Raw genomic sequence first — 18,135 nt, 5'->3', positions numbered from 1 at the left:
TCTACTGTTACAGGTGCTGTTGCAGTTTCAATATCAGATAAATCAGATTCTGACATTACCAAATTGTGGAATATGCGATTGGGGCATATGAGTGAAAAAGGTCTTTCCATCCTCAGCAAAAGAGGCCTATTACGTGGCCAAAGTACCGGAAATATAGAGTTCTGTAAACATTGTGTGTTCGGGGAGCAGAAAAGAGTCAGCTTCAAATCTCCAGCGATTCATAGAACAAAAGGTACTTTGTATAGCATTCATTCAGATCTTTGGGGTCCTTCACGTACCCCATCAAAAGGTGGTGCCAGGTATATGTTAACTTTCATTGATGATTATTCAAGGAAAGTTTGGGTTTATTTCCTGAAAAATAAAAGTGATGTTTTCTTAAATTTCAAACAATGGAAAGTTTTGATCGAGAAGCAAACAGAAAAACAGGTTAAGCGGCTTAGAACAGATAATGGCTTGGAATTTTGTAATGATGAATTCAACGAATTTTGCAAGAATGAAGGAATTGCTCGACATCGTACTGTGAGAATGACACCTCAGCAAAATGATGTGGCAGAAAGGATGAATAGAACTCTTTTGGAAAGGGCTCGTTGCATGATTTCAAATGCTGGGTTGACAAACGCCTTTTGGGCAGAAGCTATCTCTACAGCTTGTTATATTGTCAACCGAGCTCCTTCTGCACCTTTGAACTTTAAGACTCCAGAGGAAATGTGGTCAGGTACTCCTGCTAATTATTCTGATTTAAAGATATTTGGTTGCCCTGCATACATGCATGTAAATGATGAAAAATTAGAGCCAAGGGCTAAAAAATGTATTTTCCTTGGGTATGCATCTGGGGTGAAAGGATACCGACTATGGTATCCTGATCCCAAGACACCAAAATTTATAATTAGCAGAGATGTAACCTTTGATGAATCCTCTATGTTACATTTTAAAAAGAGTCTTCTAGTTCTTGTAATACAGATAAAGGAAAGAGTACACAGAACCAGGTAGAGATTGAGATTGGCATTCCTTCTGAGCCAAGCTCATCAACTTTGGAACAAAATACAGTTGAAACTCCTGAAGTTGAGACAGAAGCTGAAATTCCTGAAGTTTAGACTCCTGAAGTTGAACCAGAAGAAGAGGATATTCTATAGCCAAACATAGACCAAGAAGAGAAGGTAAACAACCATTAAGGTTTGGAGATTATGTTGCATTTGCTTTTTCAGTTGCACAGGAAACTGAAGAAATTGAAGAACCATCAAAATATTCAGAAGCAGTTTCTGGTGCTGACTCAGCCAAGTGGCTGATTGCAATGAATGAAGAAATTGAGTCTCTCCGCAAGAATGGTACTTGGTCTCTTGTGAAGCCGCCATCAGGAAAAAGAATTGTTGGTTGCAAATGGGTCTTCAAGAAAAAGGATGGCATTCCAGGGGTTGAAGATGCGAGGTATAAGGCACGAATTAGTTGCAAAGGGCTATAGTCAGGTACAAGGAGTTGATTTTAATGATATTTTCTCACCTATTGTTAAACATAACTCTATTCGTGTCTTTCTTGCCTTCGTTGCCATGCATGATTTGGAATTAGAACAACTTGATGTTAAGACAGCTTTCTTACATGGCGAACTTGAGGAACAAATATACATACATCAACCTGAAGGATTTGAAATTGAAGGAAAAGATCATGTTTGCTTGTTGAAGAAATCCCTGTACGGATTAAAGCAGTCTCCAAGACAATGGTATAAAAGGTTTGATTCCTTTATGTTGGGTCATGGTTATTCGAGGAGCATGTATGATAGTTGTGTTTACTTCTGGAAGTTAAATGATGGTTCATTTGTGTACCTATTATTATATGTTGATGACATGCTCATTGCTGCTAAGGATTTAACAGAAATTCACAATTTGAAAAGTCAGCTGAAAAGTGAATTTGAGATGAAAGATTTGGGAGCAGCTAAGAAAATCCTTGGCATGGAGATCAAAAGAGATCAAAAAGCCAACAGGCTATTTCTGACCCAGAAGAAGTACTTGGAGAAAGTCTTGGAGAGGTTTGACATGAAAGATGCTAAACCAGTTAGTACCCCTCTTGCTGCTCAGTCCCCGCAGTCAGAGGAAGAAGAGAGGTACATGGCACAAGTTCCTTATTCCAGTGCAGTCGGCAATATTATATATGCAATGGTTTGTACACGTTCAGACATTTCACAAGCAGTGAGCGTGGTAAACCGGTATATGGCTTGCCTTGGTAAAGCACATTGGCATGCTGTGAAATGGATTCTCAGATACTTGCGAGGTACTTCAAATACATGTTTGGAGTTTGGGAGAAATACTAACATTTTGGTTGGTTTTGTGGACTCAGATTATGCAGGTGATCTTGACAAAAGAAGATCACTGATAGGCTATGTATTTTGCATCGGTGGTTGCGCTATTAGTCGGAAAGCTACATTACAACATGTAGTTGCTTTATCTACTACCGAAGCAGAATATATGGCAGTGACCGAGGCGATCAAAGAAGCTTTATGGTTGAAGGGTCTATTTGCGAAACTCAGTTTACACCAAGGTGGTATTACCATTTTCTGTGATAGTCAAAGTGCCATTCACTTGACTAAAGATCAAATGTATCATGAGAGGACGAAGCACATTGATATAAAGTATCATTTCATCCGAGAAACCATTGCTGAAGGAAAAGTCTCTGTTCAGAAGATCAACACTAGAGACAATCCTGCTGACATGTTCACAAAACCTCTTTCAGTGTCCAAGTTCAAGCTTTGCGTGAACTTGATTGGCATTTATGAAGAATGATTTAGCCCATTGGGGTTTTTGCGGAGAAGGTGGAGCAAATTTACTATATATAAGCCGAAATTAGGCCAAGGTGGAGATTTGTAATATGGCCAAATTTTCATGACATTTGCCATAACATAATATCTATTATAACAAAAATTGTGGATCATGACATTTGCCATGACATAATATCCACTATTAGGCCAAGGATTTCTTGCTATAAATAGAGGAGTTTCTCCTCATTTGCAAACACACCAATTCAAGAGCTTTTCACTCTTGTCTTTCTTTCTCCTCCTTTATTTCAGCATAGAGTATTTCATTATAGAGTATTTTGCAAACACACTAATTCAAGAGTATTTTGTGTGAACCTTTTCTTTGGAGTGATCTTGTGAGGTTATTCTCTTGGGGTATTTGGGGCTAACTAGAGTATTTACTCTAATTTTGTACTCTTGTTGGTATAGTAAAATTACTCTTCTCCGCTTGTGGACGTAGGTCACCTTGACCGAACCACGTTAAATTTGTGTCTTCTTTATCTTCTTTAATTGTCGTTATTATCAACTTGCATTGTCTTTGTTATTGTCATTATAACGTTGTTTGGCTAAATTCCGCACTACCCGGTAACCCGATCTTAACAAGGCGGATGTGGAAGTGAGGATAGACACACAAGTCATCCCAAGGACAGGAAGCTTCAAGTATCTTGGATCAATAATCCAAGGAAATAGGAAAATCGACGATGATGTCACACATCATATTGGAGCGGGGAGAATGAAATAGAGGCTCGCATCCGGTGTTCTATGTGATGAGAATGTGTCACTGAGACTTAAAAGATAAGTTATATAGAGTGATTGTTAGACCAACTATGTTATATGGGACAGAGTGTTGGCCAGTCAAAAACTTAAACAGTCAGAAGATGAAAGTAGCAGAAATGAGAATGCTTAGATGAATATGTGGGCATACCAAGAGAGATAAGATTAGGAACGAAGATATACGAGGCAAGGTGGGAGTGGCCTCTGTGGTGGACAAAATGAGGGAAGTGACACTGAGATAATTTGGGCATGTGAAGAGGAAGAGCACAGATGCCCAGTGAGGAGGTGTAAGAGGTTGGCAGTGTTAGGTCTACGGAGAGGTAGATGTTAGTTTGGTAGTTAAATAGTTACATGTAAATAACCTTAATCCCATATGTAGGAGTAGAACATGTATTATATATATATAGGATTCATTGTATCATTGTCAATACATGTGAATAATATATTTTCCCGTACATTCTCACATAGAATCAAAGTCGTGGTGGTGAGCCACATCCGGTGTTATGATTTACCTCATCACCCTTAATGGGAAGTTCAAACTACTTAGCTTGGGCTTCGTCTATCGAGTTGTGGTGTAAAGGTGAAGGTGTTCAAGATCATTTAATCAAAAAGTCTAGCAAAGGAGATGAAAAGGTCAAAGCGCTTTGGGAGAAAATTGATGCTCAATTATTCAGTATTTTGTGGCGATCTATTGATTCCAAGTTGATACCCTTGTTTCGTCCATTCCAGACATATTATTTGGTTTGGGAAAAGGTTCGCACTTTATCTAATGACATATCTCGTTTCTATGATGTGATATCGTGGATGACAAATTTAAAGAAACAGGAATTAGATATGTCTACTTACTTGGGACAAGTACAGGCAGTCATGGAGGAATTTGAGAAGTTGATGCCAGTTTCTGCTAGTGTTGAAAAGCAACAAGAGCAGCGACAAAAGATGTTTCTAGTTCTTACTCTCGCTGGACTTCCTAATGATCTTGATTCAGTACGCAATAAGATTTTGACTAGTCCGACTGTCCCCGCAGTTGATGAATTATTCTCTCGATTACTTCGCCTTGCTGCACCACCAAGTCACCCAGTGATCTCATTACAGACACTTGACTCATCTGTTCTCGCCTAAGTTGCTCGGACTCGGGTGTGGGTGTCCGATACGGGTGCGGATCTAGAGGTCAGATCCTTAAAGATTCGGGGGTACAGATCCAGGTACGGATACGGGTGCGGGGATTCGGCTAAAAATAATTCAATTATTTAAAAATAGAGTTATAAAAATATGCCTAAATTATGAGACATTATGTAAAAAACTTACAAGGTATTCCGAGAAAGAGAAAATATTGAACAAGAGTAGAATTTTAGAAGGAGATAAAAGGAAAAGGACAGACATAGAAATTTATATATACAAGGTATTCCATTTTCTTCCATATCACCCTAACTTTTGATTTGTTTTCAAAAATTATTGTATCTGTCCCAAATTTCTCCGTTGATTTTGGTCAAAGTATCCAAAATCGGCTGACCAGATCCGACACGGATCCCACACCCACGTCGTGTCGACACGGGTGCGGCACTGAAAGTGAAGAGTCCGAGCAACTTAGGTTCTCGCATCCCAGACAGTGGACAATCGGGCATCTCAAACTATGGAGAATAGACGAGGAGGAGGTCGTTTTAGAAGATCTAGACCCAAGTGCTCTTAGTGTCATAAACTTGGACAAACTCGTGACGTGTGCTATTCTTTACATGGTCGTCCACCCAAAAATGCTTATGTTGCTCAGACCGAGACTACAGGTAACCAGGGATTTTCTTTATCTGAAGGGGAATATAATGAGTTCCTTCAGTACCGAGCAAGTAAGCCACATCTCCACAAGTAGCCTCTATTGCTCAGATTGATACTTCTGTTGCTGGTAATTCTTTTGCTTGTGTTTCCCAATCTAGTACTCTCGGACCATGGGTCGTGGACTCGGGCGCTTCTGATCATATCTCTGGTAATAAATCACTTTTGTCAAATATTGTGTATTCACAGTCTCCTCACTGTTACTTTAGCCAATGGGTTTCAAACTAAAGCAAAAGGAGTTGGACTAGCTAGCCCTTTACCCTCTATCACTCTAGATTCCGTTCTTTATGTCCCTGGTTGTCCTTTTAGTCTTGCATATGTTAGTCGTTTGACTCGTGCCCTCCATTGTGGTATATATTTTATTGAAAATTCTTTTATTATGTAGGACCGCAGTACGGGACAGACGATTGGCACATGACTTGAATCAGAAGGCCTTTACTACCTTAGCTCACTCAATCCCTCCAAGGCATGTCTAGTTACAGATCCTCCAGACCTAATTCACAGACGTTTAGGACATCCAAGTTTATCCAAGTTTCAGAAGATGGTGCCTAGTTTGTCTAGTTTATCTACATTAGATTGTGAGTCTGGTCAGCTCGTGAAACATACCCGAGCCTCCTTTCCCCGTAATATTGAGTCATGCATAGTCTGATTTTTCTTTAGTTCATTATGATATATGGGTCCTAGTAGAGTCAGTTCAACCTTGGGAATCCATTATTTTGTTAGTTTCATTGATGATTATTCAAGATGTACTTGGCTTTTCTTAATGAAAGATTGTTCTGAGTTATTTTCTATATTCCAGAATTTTTGTGCTGAAATCAAAAATCAATTTGGTGTTTCTATTCGCACTTTTCGCAGTGATAATGCCTTAGAATATTTATCCTCTCAATTTCAGCAGTTTATGACTTCTCAAGGAATTATTCATCAGACCTCTTGTCCTTATACCCCTCAGCAAAATGGGGCTGCAGAGAGAAAGAATAGGCACCTCATCGAAACTGCTCGCACACTTCTCATTGAATCTCATGTTCTGTTACATTTTTGGGGCGATACAGTTCTCACAGCTTGTTATTTGGTTAATCGGATGCCTTCATCTCCCATCCAGAATCAAATTCCGTATTCAGTATTGTTCCCCCAGTCACCTTTATACTCTCTTCCCCCTCGTGTTTTTGGGAGAACTTGTTTCGTTCATAACATAGCCCCTGGGAAAGATAAGTTAGCTCCTCGTGCTCTCAAGTGTGTCTTCCTTAGTTATTCTCGTGTTCAGATCGTTATTACTCACCTGATCTTCGTAGGTACCTTATGTCAGCTGACGTCACATTTTTTTAGTCTAAACCTTTCTTTGCCTCTTCTGACCACCTTGATATATCTGAGGTCTTACCTATACCGATCTTTGAGGAGTTAACTATCGCTCCTCCTTCACCTTCTGCCACAGAAGTCTTACCCATTCCAACCGTTGAGGAGTCTAGTGTGGCTCCTCCTAGATCCCCTGCCACAGGAACACCACTCTTGACTTATCATCGTCGTCCGCGCCAAACATCAGGCTCAGCTGATTCAAGTCTTGCACCTGACCCTGCTCTTACTACGGACTTGTCTCTTCCTAGTACACCGATTGCACTTCGGAAAGGTATACGGACGACACTTAATCCTAATCCCCATTATGTCGGTTTAAGTTATCGTCTGTCAGCACCCCATTATACTTTTATATCTTCTTTGTCCTTTGTTTCCATCCCTAAGTCTACAGGTAAAGCATTGTCTCATCCAAGATGGAGACATGCTATGATTGACGAGATGTCTGCTTTACATACGAGTGGTACTTGGGAGCTCGCTCCTCTTCCTTCAGGTAAATCTACTGTTGGTTGTCGTTGGGTGTATGTAGTCAAGGTTGATCGACTTAAGGCTCGTCTTGTTGCCAAGGGATATACTCAGATATTTGGGCTCGATTACAGTAATACATTCTCTCCCGTGGCTAAGATAGCATCAGTCCGCCTTTTTCTATCCATGGTTGATGTTCGCCATTGGCCTCTCTATCCGCTGGACATTAAGAATGTTTTTCTATACGGTGACCTTGAGGATGAAGTTTATATGGAGCAACCACCTGGGTTTGTTGCTCAGGGGGAGTCTCGTGGCCTTGTATGTCGTTTGCGCTGGTCATTTTATGGTCTAAAACAGTCTCCTCGAGCCTGGTTTGGTAAGTTCAACACAGTTATCCAGGAGTTTGGCATTACTCGTAGTGAAGCTGATCACTCTGTGTTTTATCGGCATTCTGCTTCAAGTCTCTGTATTTATCTAGTGGTCTATGTTGACGATATTGTTATTACTGGCAATGATCAGGATGGTATTACTAAATTGAAGCAACATCTCTTTCAACACTTTCAGACTAAGGATCTGGGCAGACTAAAGTATTTTCTGGGTATCGAGGTCGCTCAGTCTAGCTCAGGTATTGTGGTATCACAGCGGAAGTATGCCTTAGACATTCTTGAGGAGACAGGAATGACAGGTTGTAGACCGATTGACACTCCGATAGATCCGAATTCTAAACTTCTGCCAGGACGGGGGGAGCTGCTTAGCGATCCTGCAAGATATAGACGGCTGGTTGGTAAATTAAATTATCTCACAGTGACTAGACCTGACATTTCCTTTCCTGTGAGTGTTGTAAGTCAGTTTATGGATTTTCCCTGTGATAGTCATTGGGATGCAGTTGTCCGCATTCTTCGGTATATAAAATCAGCTCCAGGAAAAGGGTTATTGTTTGAGGATCGAGGCCATGAGCAGATCGTTGGATACTCATATGCTGATTGGGCAAGATCACCTTCTGATAGATGTTCTACGTTTGGATATTGTGTTTTAGTAAGAGGCAATTTGGTGTCTTGGAAGAGTAAGAAACAGAATGTAGTTGCTCGGTCCAGTGCAGAAGCAGAATATCGAGCAATGGCTATGGCAACATGTGAACTAATTTGGATCAAACAATTGCAGAAGGAGTTGAAATTTGGTGAAATCAACCAGATGGAACTTGTGTGCGATAATCAAGATGCCCTTCATATTGCATCAAATCTGGCGTTCCATGAGAGGACTAAACACGTTGAGATTGATTGTCACTTCGTCAGAGAAACGATACTCTCAGGAGGTATTGCTACAAAATTTGTGAAATCGAATGATCAGCTTGCTAATATTTTCACCAAGTCCCTCACTGGTCCTCGTATTAGTTATATATGTAACATGTTCGGTACATATGATTTATATACACCGGCTTGAGGGGGAGTGTAAGCTTGGTAGCTAAATAGTTACATGTAAATAACCTTAATCCAATATGTAGTAGGAGTAGAACATGCATTATATACAGGACTCATTGTATCATTGTCAATACATGTGAATAATATATTTTCTCGTGCATTCTCACAGTAGAGGTAGACCGAGGAAGAATTGGGGAGAAGTGATTAAACAGGACATGGCAATCTCCAGCTCAATGAGGACATGACCCTAGATAGGAAAGCATGGAGGTCGAGGATCAGGGTAGAAGGTTAGTAGATAGCCGAGTGATTTCTCTCTTCTCTATGGGAGAGCATTGTTCTAGTTTGAGCACTTTATTTGTTCCCTCTTCTCCTTATTAGTAGCAATATTATTATTCCATTATTATCTTATTCTTCAATTTTATCACTATTGTTGTTTCTTTCACTTAAGTTATCTTTAACATTTTTGTTGTCAATACTTTTCTTTTCTTTAGTACATTCATCATAACTTTTTTTATTCATGTATTTTCTTTTCAAACCTATTTTGGAAACGTTTTTCTTGAGTCGAGGGTCTATCAGAAACCTCTCTACCTGCTGTGTATGTTGTTATTGTTGTAGTACCCTATCTTTAGTCAAGTCTGCATTGATTCCAAAGATTTATAGGTCTTTCGAGACGACTTCCTCCCATGTGATTTTAGGACTACCCAGTCCCCTTTCAACACCTCTACTCACCATAGTATCACACCTACGGACCGGTGTCTCCGTGGGGCAACGCAGACATGACAAAACCATCTAAAGTGACCTTCTCTCTTTTGATCCTTAATGCGTGCTACTTGCACCTTCTGCGAATGTGGTCATTTTTAATCCTATCTAATCTTGTATGAACGCATATCCATCTTAGATACCCATCTCTACAACACTCATCTTGCGAATATGTCGGACTTTAGCAGCCCAACATTTACTACCATATAACATTGTGGTCATATAGTTGTTCTATAAAACTTACCTTTTACTTTGGTAGGCATCCCTTTATCACATAACACCACCGTAGCACTTCTCCCTTTTAACCATCTGGTTTTAATCCTATGGGCAACATCTTCATCTATCATTCCATTATCTTGAAACAACGAACTTAAATATCTAAATTGTTTGCATTTTGGTACTGCAATCCTATCTACCTTAACTTCGTTCTTCTCATGTTGACTAAACTTGCGGTGCATGTATTCAATCTTACTTCTACTTATCCTAAAGCTCTTACTCTCCAAGGTGCTTCTCCATGTCCTCAAGCTTTTGTTTGAAACCCTCATTAGTTTCATCAATTAACACATTGTGAACCAAACGACCCCCAAAACATAAATAGGGTTCTAATTTAAGAAAAAAGAACTTGGAAAGAACAAATTATCCCACCCCTTTATTTGACCAACACCTATACTAGTGATGGCAGAGCGCCTAAGACGAGATTTTGAGCAACATTAAAAACTGCTGTAAAATGAGTGTCAAGGTGCTGGAAAATAGTACAAAACAAGGTAGGAAGGATCTTAGTTATCTCATCAAGACATTTCGCAGATGAAATTCTTTTTTTGTTTTTGATAACTGAGAAAATCCCAAGGGCCAATGACGCAAGGTTCAAAACGCGATGGATAATGGGCCTTGCCACCGTACCCTTCTCCCCTTAAATACTAAATTTTTGTCTACGACAGTCAGCAGGGTTTGAAGTCTATGACATGCACCTAAAACACGCATCACGCACTGCGTTGCTGGGAAATATTCCCTGAAGAAGATAAGTCATCTTGCAAATTGATATCTACATCTAGTCACTGAAAACGACAAACTGGATAACATAGCCGGTCATCTTCAAAAAAACAAATTGTTGTCTACATCGAGTCACACAAAATGACAAACAGGATAACAAAGTACTATTGTAGGGTAATTTTCTAATGGTCATTTTGTTCTGGAAGAAAATGGGTATAGAACAGTGTTTATAAAAGCGAAAAGCACAAAAGGTGACAAGACTCCTAGGGCTTTAAGCGAGAACTGAGAAGTGAAGCACATGTTTCCTCGAAATGAAGAGCATAGTTTAAAGATGATACAGAAGTTGCTTAATATATGAGAATTTAGTACTCATAACATCAAATGCAACTTAAGGTACAAATTTTAGCGTCTAAATGCCCTATAATAATCCAACACTCATGAAGTAACCAAAAATAAAATAGCAAAAACAAAAGATTTTTGAATATTTAGGTACTTCATGCAGCTCAGAAGATGAAGTCATGAGAACTGAGAATAGTTGGGGAAAAAACAGTGATCCAAGGGATATGGAAAACCTTAAGGTGCAAGAGAGGGAAATTGAAATCACAAACATGAGTTCTGAAAACAGAAATGTAATGTCATATATGATGGCAAAGGAAAAAGTGACTGATCATGAAGCACAATTGAGATTAGTGAGTAATTAAACTTATTCTGTTTATTTTTTGGGTTTGTTTTGGAAAAACGGAGAATTTGATTAGAAATTGCACTCAGGAGGAGTGCAACTCATAGATAAGAACTCAATACAGATACAAAGAGAACCAAAAGATAGAAAAATTATCATAAATACGCTCATCTCACAATCTGGCACCAAAAGCACCACCCTAACTGGCCCAGAATGAACCACCCTAAGTGACCCAAAAGCAAACAAAGACCTAACGAAATACTCAGCTCATTGATTTCTTTTTGGAAAAGCCCCATGTTGAGTAGTCTGGCCACCTCATTTAAGAGCTTAATTTGTTAGAGATAGCACACTTTTAGTCAACTAACTATGCCTAAGCTTATCTGTTAGAAATAACACACTTAAATTAATTAATTACGTCTTCAACACGCCCTCTCATGTAGGGACCGGACTAATTTTGTTAGGGCCAAGCATGTGAAAATTCTTATTCAATTAAACTCGAGATCTCTGGATGCTCTAATACCACAATGGATAGCGTGACCATCTAAAATAAGAACTTAAACGGTTAGAGAAAGCACACTTTCAATTAATTAGTTATGGCTTCAACAGTCTCCTTGACCATTTTTCTTTTGGATCATCCAAACGGAAGCTGCACTTGTAAATGAATAGTTTCTGACATTAGCCCATTTAGCAGCCACTGTACATGGGGTTCTAACCAGCAAAATTTTGGAAAGTTTTCCGTTCACAAGTCAAAGTTCTGTGACAAGTGACTCTAACTAGTCACCCCTCAATATGAGGAGCTCAGTTCTTCAACCTGCTTCCGATTAAAATTCAAAAATGGAAGAAGCTATCTCCTATACCTCTGGACAACTCAAAATAGAAAAGCTATCTTCTTTTTATTATAAGTAAAGAAATTTTTTATAAATGATAACTTGGCACTAAACTAGTTTTACAAGACATAATTACAAATCGTGCATATGCATTGCATGTACATCATACACAAGTGTCAAGTTGCACCAAAAGCAAGCAAAGAAATATAATTGTGTTTAAGGTTAAGACTTCATTAAAAAAAATGTGCTTACGGCTAAGTATCTCCTACACCTCGAATAGCTCATTTACCCATCCTTTTCCAGTCCCAACTTCACACCCCAACCCAGCAATATGCGCCACCACTTTCAGTGTCAACCTGAAGCTTCAAGCCGTCCTGCCATGCTTTCCTTCTTCTCTCAAATTATAGCCATGGCCATCCAACAACAACAATTATGCCTCAATTCCCAACAAGTTGTGTCGGCTATATGAATCCTCACTGACCATGTTACTCCATTTAGGCTCACCTTATGCCATGGCCACCCAAGTAAAAAAAAAAACTCAAGTGACGCTTTATCCCATCCCCATCGGATTTCCACACCCAAAAACCATAACTTTGCAAAATAAAGCTCTGGTGGATACTATTCCTCCCCTCAGGTTCCCGTCAAAAGAGAGCTTTGGTGACTTGCTTCAGGAACATCTCCCATGCCCATCACATGGTAACAAAAACCTCTTAAACTTCTTCCATAATTCCAGAACCTCTTAATAACTGGAGGCAACGACAGCCTATGTTTATCTACTCCCACCCCATCACTTTCAGTAAGTCGTCAAGGACAAACTAAACAAGACCAACTGTAGCAGTCTCCACACCTAAAATTACATAAAGAATGAAATAATGAAACAAAAGGTAAAGAAAAAAAGACTATTACTTATTCACAGCAGCTATAAATTACCAAAGTCCATATAGACTTCTAAAAGGTAAGCAGCTATAAATTACCAAAGTCCATATAGACTTCTAAAAGGTATAGAACTGCCTTATCTAGATTGTTCTGCAAACAGCAGCAATTTGATATGCAAAAATTGGCCCTACTACTGGAAATTGGAGAACATAAAATCTAAAAGAAAACCATGGACAAGAACCTAAAAGGTATGATACCTCCAATTGGCTAGTATGCTTTATCTTTTCCTAATTTTCTGTTCCCCTTTTCATGTGAATGGATAAAATATAGAGATATGAGCAATAAAAGACTGGGATTGAGTCTACCTGCAGCCCACTGCGTAATAGCTCTAGCTTAGATTCCTGAAAATAGAAAAATCATTAGGAACTGAACTTGGTTAGCCACCAATAGGAGCATGGGAAACGCAGTCATGTAGCTTTTTGTGTAGTTTTTCTCTGCTATATACCCCTTGTCAAATGTAAGGTAAACATAGAAGGTCTAGAGAGGATTATGAAAATCATAGTGATAGGTGTTACACAAGGGGTTAGATTATGTTTTTGCTATTTTTTCTTTCTTTCTTTTTTTTTTTTGGCTTAAGCTTACCGAGGACATGACCCTTGATAGGAGGGTGTGGAGGTCAAGGACTAGGGTAGAAGGTTAGTAGGTAGTTGAGCATATTTCTTTCCAATACTAGTAGTATTAGTATTATGCTTGTAATTCGTTATTCGTAGTTTGCTTTTACTTCATGTTATTTCTTTCGCTTCGGATATCATATTATCTTGTTGTAGTTAATGCTTGCTGCAAATGCTTCTTCATCTTTTCTAGAGCCGAGGGTCTACCGGAAAGTGGAGGTAAGGGTAAGGTTTGCGTACTCACTACCTTCCCTAAACCCCACTTATGGGATTACACTGGGGTGGTTGTTGTTTTGTTGGGGTTTGTTGTGTGTGTGTGTGAGTGTGTGTGTGTGTGTGTTTTGGGGGGGGGGGGGAGGGGGAGATGATATGAGAAAAACTGTACTTGATCTTGAAGTGCATCTTTCAGCTGAGAAATCAAGGTAACTCTCAATGATTCAGCATTCTCAAGCTGGCTGACACATTGCTGAAGTATGTTTTCCTGCTCTTGCATCTTATCCATCAATTCAGAACCCTGGAGATTTCCTGAGCAACAATCAGCGCAAAACACAATGTCAGAAGTTTTAAAAAGAGCAATTACTTTGGTCAAGAAAAACTTCTAGTTCAGAAGCAACAAAGTGATAGCAAGAAAGATAAAATACAGCATGATGAACAGGGGTGGATGTATAGCCCAAATCATGGGGCACGTGAACCCATAGTCTTTCCGCCAAACTAGGTATTTTATGCACGTATTTTCTAGAATTTACTAATATCACGTGTTGGCACCTATGTTCCAAAAAGACTAAATGGTGCACCTACTAATAGAGGAACACGGATCGATTCCCACTTAATACTTTCTTTTCTACTTTTTTTAGTGGTGCACCCATGTTCAAGAAATCCTAAATCTGCCTTTGATGATGGAGTTCATGATTATGCAATGCAAGTATAAACAGAAATCAAGGACTAATCTTTCCTGTGACCCTGAACTCTAAGGGCTTCTCCAAGTTCATCCATAAATCTTACAGAAGGCGACCTGCTTGTTGTTTATTCCCAACATTGTAGTCCACCTTCAAATCCAGCTATAGTTAATCAATTTTCTTGCTAATAAAATTTTTTAAATGGATTGTCAATGCAATTAAGCAACTAGCTCAAGAGTACCTTTAATACAAACAACATATTGCAGTCATATCCAAATTAACATATTTGCTTAATACATGATATGTTTGTACCGTGAGTTACATGATAACGTCAATACTGGCAAATCTCGATCTCCTAGGATGAGTAAGTATTTTCTTTGAGAAAGTTCTTATCTATTGTAAATAGGCAACAGCTCAACAGCACCCTTAATTCAAATTCCTATATTTCTCCCAGTTAAAGCTTGAGATGGCAAAGCTGGAGTATTATACTGGGGAAAAATTTGGGAAACTGAGAAGGTAAATGCCGGAAAATTTTAAGAGCAGAGATGTATTAGTGTCACATTAAGCTGCAGGAGAATTCACAAGCAACAATTTTTACTTCCGAGATAGCAACTATCTTAAAGATATTGAATATTAAGATAAGTTGACATGGCCTTCCCCATAGACTCCTCTATTCCATTTTCTTAGACCCTCCTTCAATTTCTTAAGCTTAGGTTTACAGTGAATCGATATGTAGGGTGCATTGACTTGATAGTTCCACAAACTCTACTGGGTTGTTCTTGTTGTACAGCTTTTCACAATAAAGCATAACAGGTATACAATAGGAGTATGGTCTACCGCGACCTTTTGGAGCTTGAGCTAGATTTTTTAACGTCTCCCATCTGCCAGTCACAAGGAACTGCCTGTCTCGAACTAGACCTTTGTTCCTTTGCCCTTGGCAGGTGAATGTAGCCTAACAGAGGCAATTGATCAGCAGCTTGCGTGTAAGCGAAATCTCTGAATTCAACGATGCCTGGAATAATTGTGGCACCGAGATCTGTTATTATGCAGGAATCACCCTCTGCCACACATGAAACCTCCCAGTTTTCAGTAGTCTTGTTACTAGCACTTAGCTCCTGCCCAAAAGAAAACCTTTCAAGAGTCCCCACAGCCTCATCACTCATGGAAAGTCCCAAATAAAACCACTAGCTAAGCACTTAGATACAAGCGAAATTGTGTGTACACCTATTATACTCCTGAGCCACTACCCACCTCATTTTTCACATGACCGTAATAGCTCTTGAAGCACCTCTTCTCGATATCTCCAATCTGCCCACATCTCTGCCCCTCAAAAGGCTTCTATCTTCATTTGTTAAACTTTCCCATGTTAGTTTGTCTGCTTTCACATCTAAACCAAACTACACCTCTTTCATTAAGGTCACACAAAGCCCAAACATCCCATGATAGTATGTTTCAACTCATACCCAGTAAATCAAATCAGAACCCCCCCCCCCCGGTCCTCTTGTGCCCCTTCTTCCTCACCTTTCATAGAACACCATAACACACATTTCTTTTTTACTCCCTCCCTATTTTCATTTGCAACCCACTCTTATCTTTCTTCCCCTATCCCCGGTGCTAACCTCACTCCGTTTCATCTTTACATCCCTAAGATAGAAAGATCAATTCCTCAGAACCTTCAAATCACAACCCCAAAAATCTTTTGATCCCAAGATTTTCTTGATTACCCAACTACTTAAGGTGACTCCACCGCCTATTTATTCCTCCCATCTTTCCTCCTCCAAAATATTCCTTACCAGTCTTCGTCAACCCCGCTCTCACCCTCCCCGTAAAATTCTCCCTCCTCAGTACACATGCCAATGATGTGGAGATTTTGGTAATTTTTGGCAAGGTAATAGTTGCTTCCATCAACTTCATATAGTTCAATGCAAATAGCATCTCCATACTATAACTTCATGCGGTGTTTCGGATTGTAAAACTCCAGCTTGTCCACCTCTCCCATCTCCTTTGACTATTGTTGAATAAACGGCTTCTATATTTTTATTTTTTATTTTTATCAGAGTAACAACTTCTTTATTTAAGAAATCAGTTGTATATAGGAGAAGTCTAGGTCGTCTTAGAGTTCACCCAACCAAGTATACCTTCTAACAACATTGTCTTGGCCTCCATGTTTTCTCTACCCCAAAAAGAATTCTTACTAAATTGTGTCACCACGACATCTAAGAACTTAAGCGGTTAGAGAGAGAATAATTTTAATTACCGATTTTAGGTGTGCAATGACCCCTCACAAAGGACTTGTAATTTTTCTTTCTTGCTCATAGAAGTTTCTAGTTTATGGATGGAAGTGGAATCGACACACAAGACCTCTATTGTGTTGTTACCATGTTGAACTTTGTTATAATCTCGTCTAAAAGCTTAAGCTACCAGGTTCACTGATTTATTTTATGCCGGTGACATTTTTGAAGCATGAAATTCTCTTGAAGCACAAATCTTCCTCAACTTTACATCTCCACTATTGGAACCTTTTAAGTGATCAAAGATGTCAATTGCCATTTCAAAATAAACATAGTTGAGATCAGGTCAGCATAGGCTATTGGTTATGGACTTAGAGACCAGGCGAACGAGGAGGAAGAGGGTTGTGTCTGGTCTACCTAGAATCAGGTGGGGTGCATTGACTAAGGACAATGTTCAGAAGTTGGGGGAGAAGTTGCTGGCTATCGGGGCCTGGAGGAGTAGTAGGGACACGAGTTGTACGTGGACTATGACAGCGGATTGTATTAGAAAGGCGGCGAGAAAGATGTTGGGGGTATCGAAGGGTTTTTCTGGTGGAAGATGAAAGTAGCTGAAATGAGGATGTTGAGATGGATGTGTGGGCATACTAAGTTTGATAAAATTAAGAATGAAGCTATTCGGAACAAGGTGGGAATGGCCCCCGTGGAGGATAACATGCGAGAGGCGAGGCTAAGATGGTTCGGGCATGTTAAAAGGAGAAGCATAGATGCCCCAGTCAGGAGGAGTCAAGAGGTGTGAGAGGTTGGTCTTGGTGGGTAAGAGAAAGGGTAGGCCAAAGAAGTCTTGGGAGAGGTGATCAGGCGGGACATGGCGCAGCTTGAGCTAACCGAGGACATGACCCTTAATAGTAGGGTGTGGAGGTTGAAAATTAAGGTAGAAGGTTAGTAGGTAGTCGAGCATTTCCGTCTTCCTTAGTTCAATAGTATTAGTGTTAGTATGATATCATTTTATCCTTAGATTGCTATTACTACATACAGCTCTTTTGCTATCTTGGTTTCAGTTTTCTTAATATCTTGTATTGTTATTACTTGTTATCAATGCGTCTTTCATCTTTTCTTTAGTTGAGGGTCTATCGGAAATAACTTTTCTACCCGTCCAGGGTAAGGTAAGGTTGCATACATCCTATCCTCTCCAAACCCCACTTGTGGGAATCCACTGGGTTGTTATTGTTGAGCATGTCATTAATGACTTGAAACTGTTTGGTCTTTACTTTGTGAGCACCCTCTGAAATTTGCAAGTATGATCCTTGGTTACTGGACAATCTTTTTATAACAAAGAAACCCACAGCCGCTACTCGTGTGCATAGGGTAAACCTCGTTCCTGTATAATAGCCCGCAAACCACACAGAAAGGTAAACCGCACTAGGCAACCCCCGTGCTACGGGCTCGACCGAGGATGTATGCAAGTGGTTTCAAACCCTAGATCTCATATTTGGGAAGTCCCCTACTCAACCAACTCGGCCACCCCGAAGGGTTTGGTTACTGGACAATCTTTGAAAGCTAATGGTAATCGGTGCTTATGCCTATCTTTATCTTTTTATA

General features: G+C 39.6%; 1 protein-coding gene across 2 annotated transcripts in view; it reads right to left on the bottom strand.

The window, feature by feature from the left end:
- Positions 1-18,135, bottom strand: part of LOC107765362 (uncharacterized) — a 40,162-nt gene that overhangs the window by 6,002 nt on the left and 16,025 nt on the right. For both annotated transcript variants that reach the window (XM_075224595.1, XM_075224594.1), the window contains exons 8-9: positions 13,795-13,934; positions 13,104-13,139 (exon numbers count right to left, since the gene is read on the bottom strand). In XM_075224595.1, coding sequence (XP_075080696.1) covers positions 13,104-13,139; positions 13,795-13,934 — 176 coding nt within the window. The remainder of the gene's footprint in view (positions 1-13,103; positions 13,140-13,794; positions 13,935-18,135) is intronic.

Source organism: Nicotiana tabacum, chromosome 11, assembly GCF_000715075.1.
Source record: "Nicotiana tabacum cultivar K326 chromosome 11, ASM71507v2, whole genome shotgun sequence".
NCBI lineage: Eukaryota > Viridiplantae > Streptophyta > Magnoliopsida > Solanales > Solanaceae > Nicotiana > Nicotiana tabacum.
The sequence above is the reverse complement of the archived record's forward strand: the minus strand, read 5'-3'. Positions and strand labels throughout refer to the sequence as shown.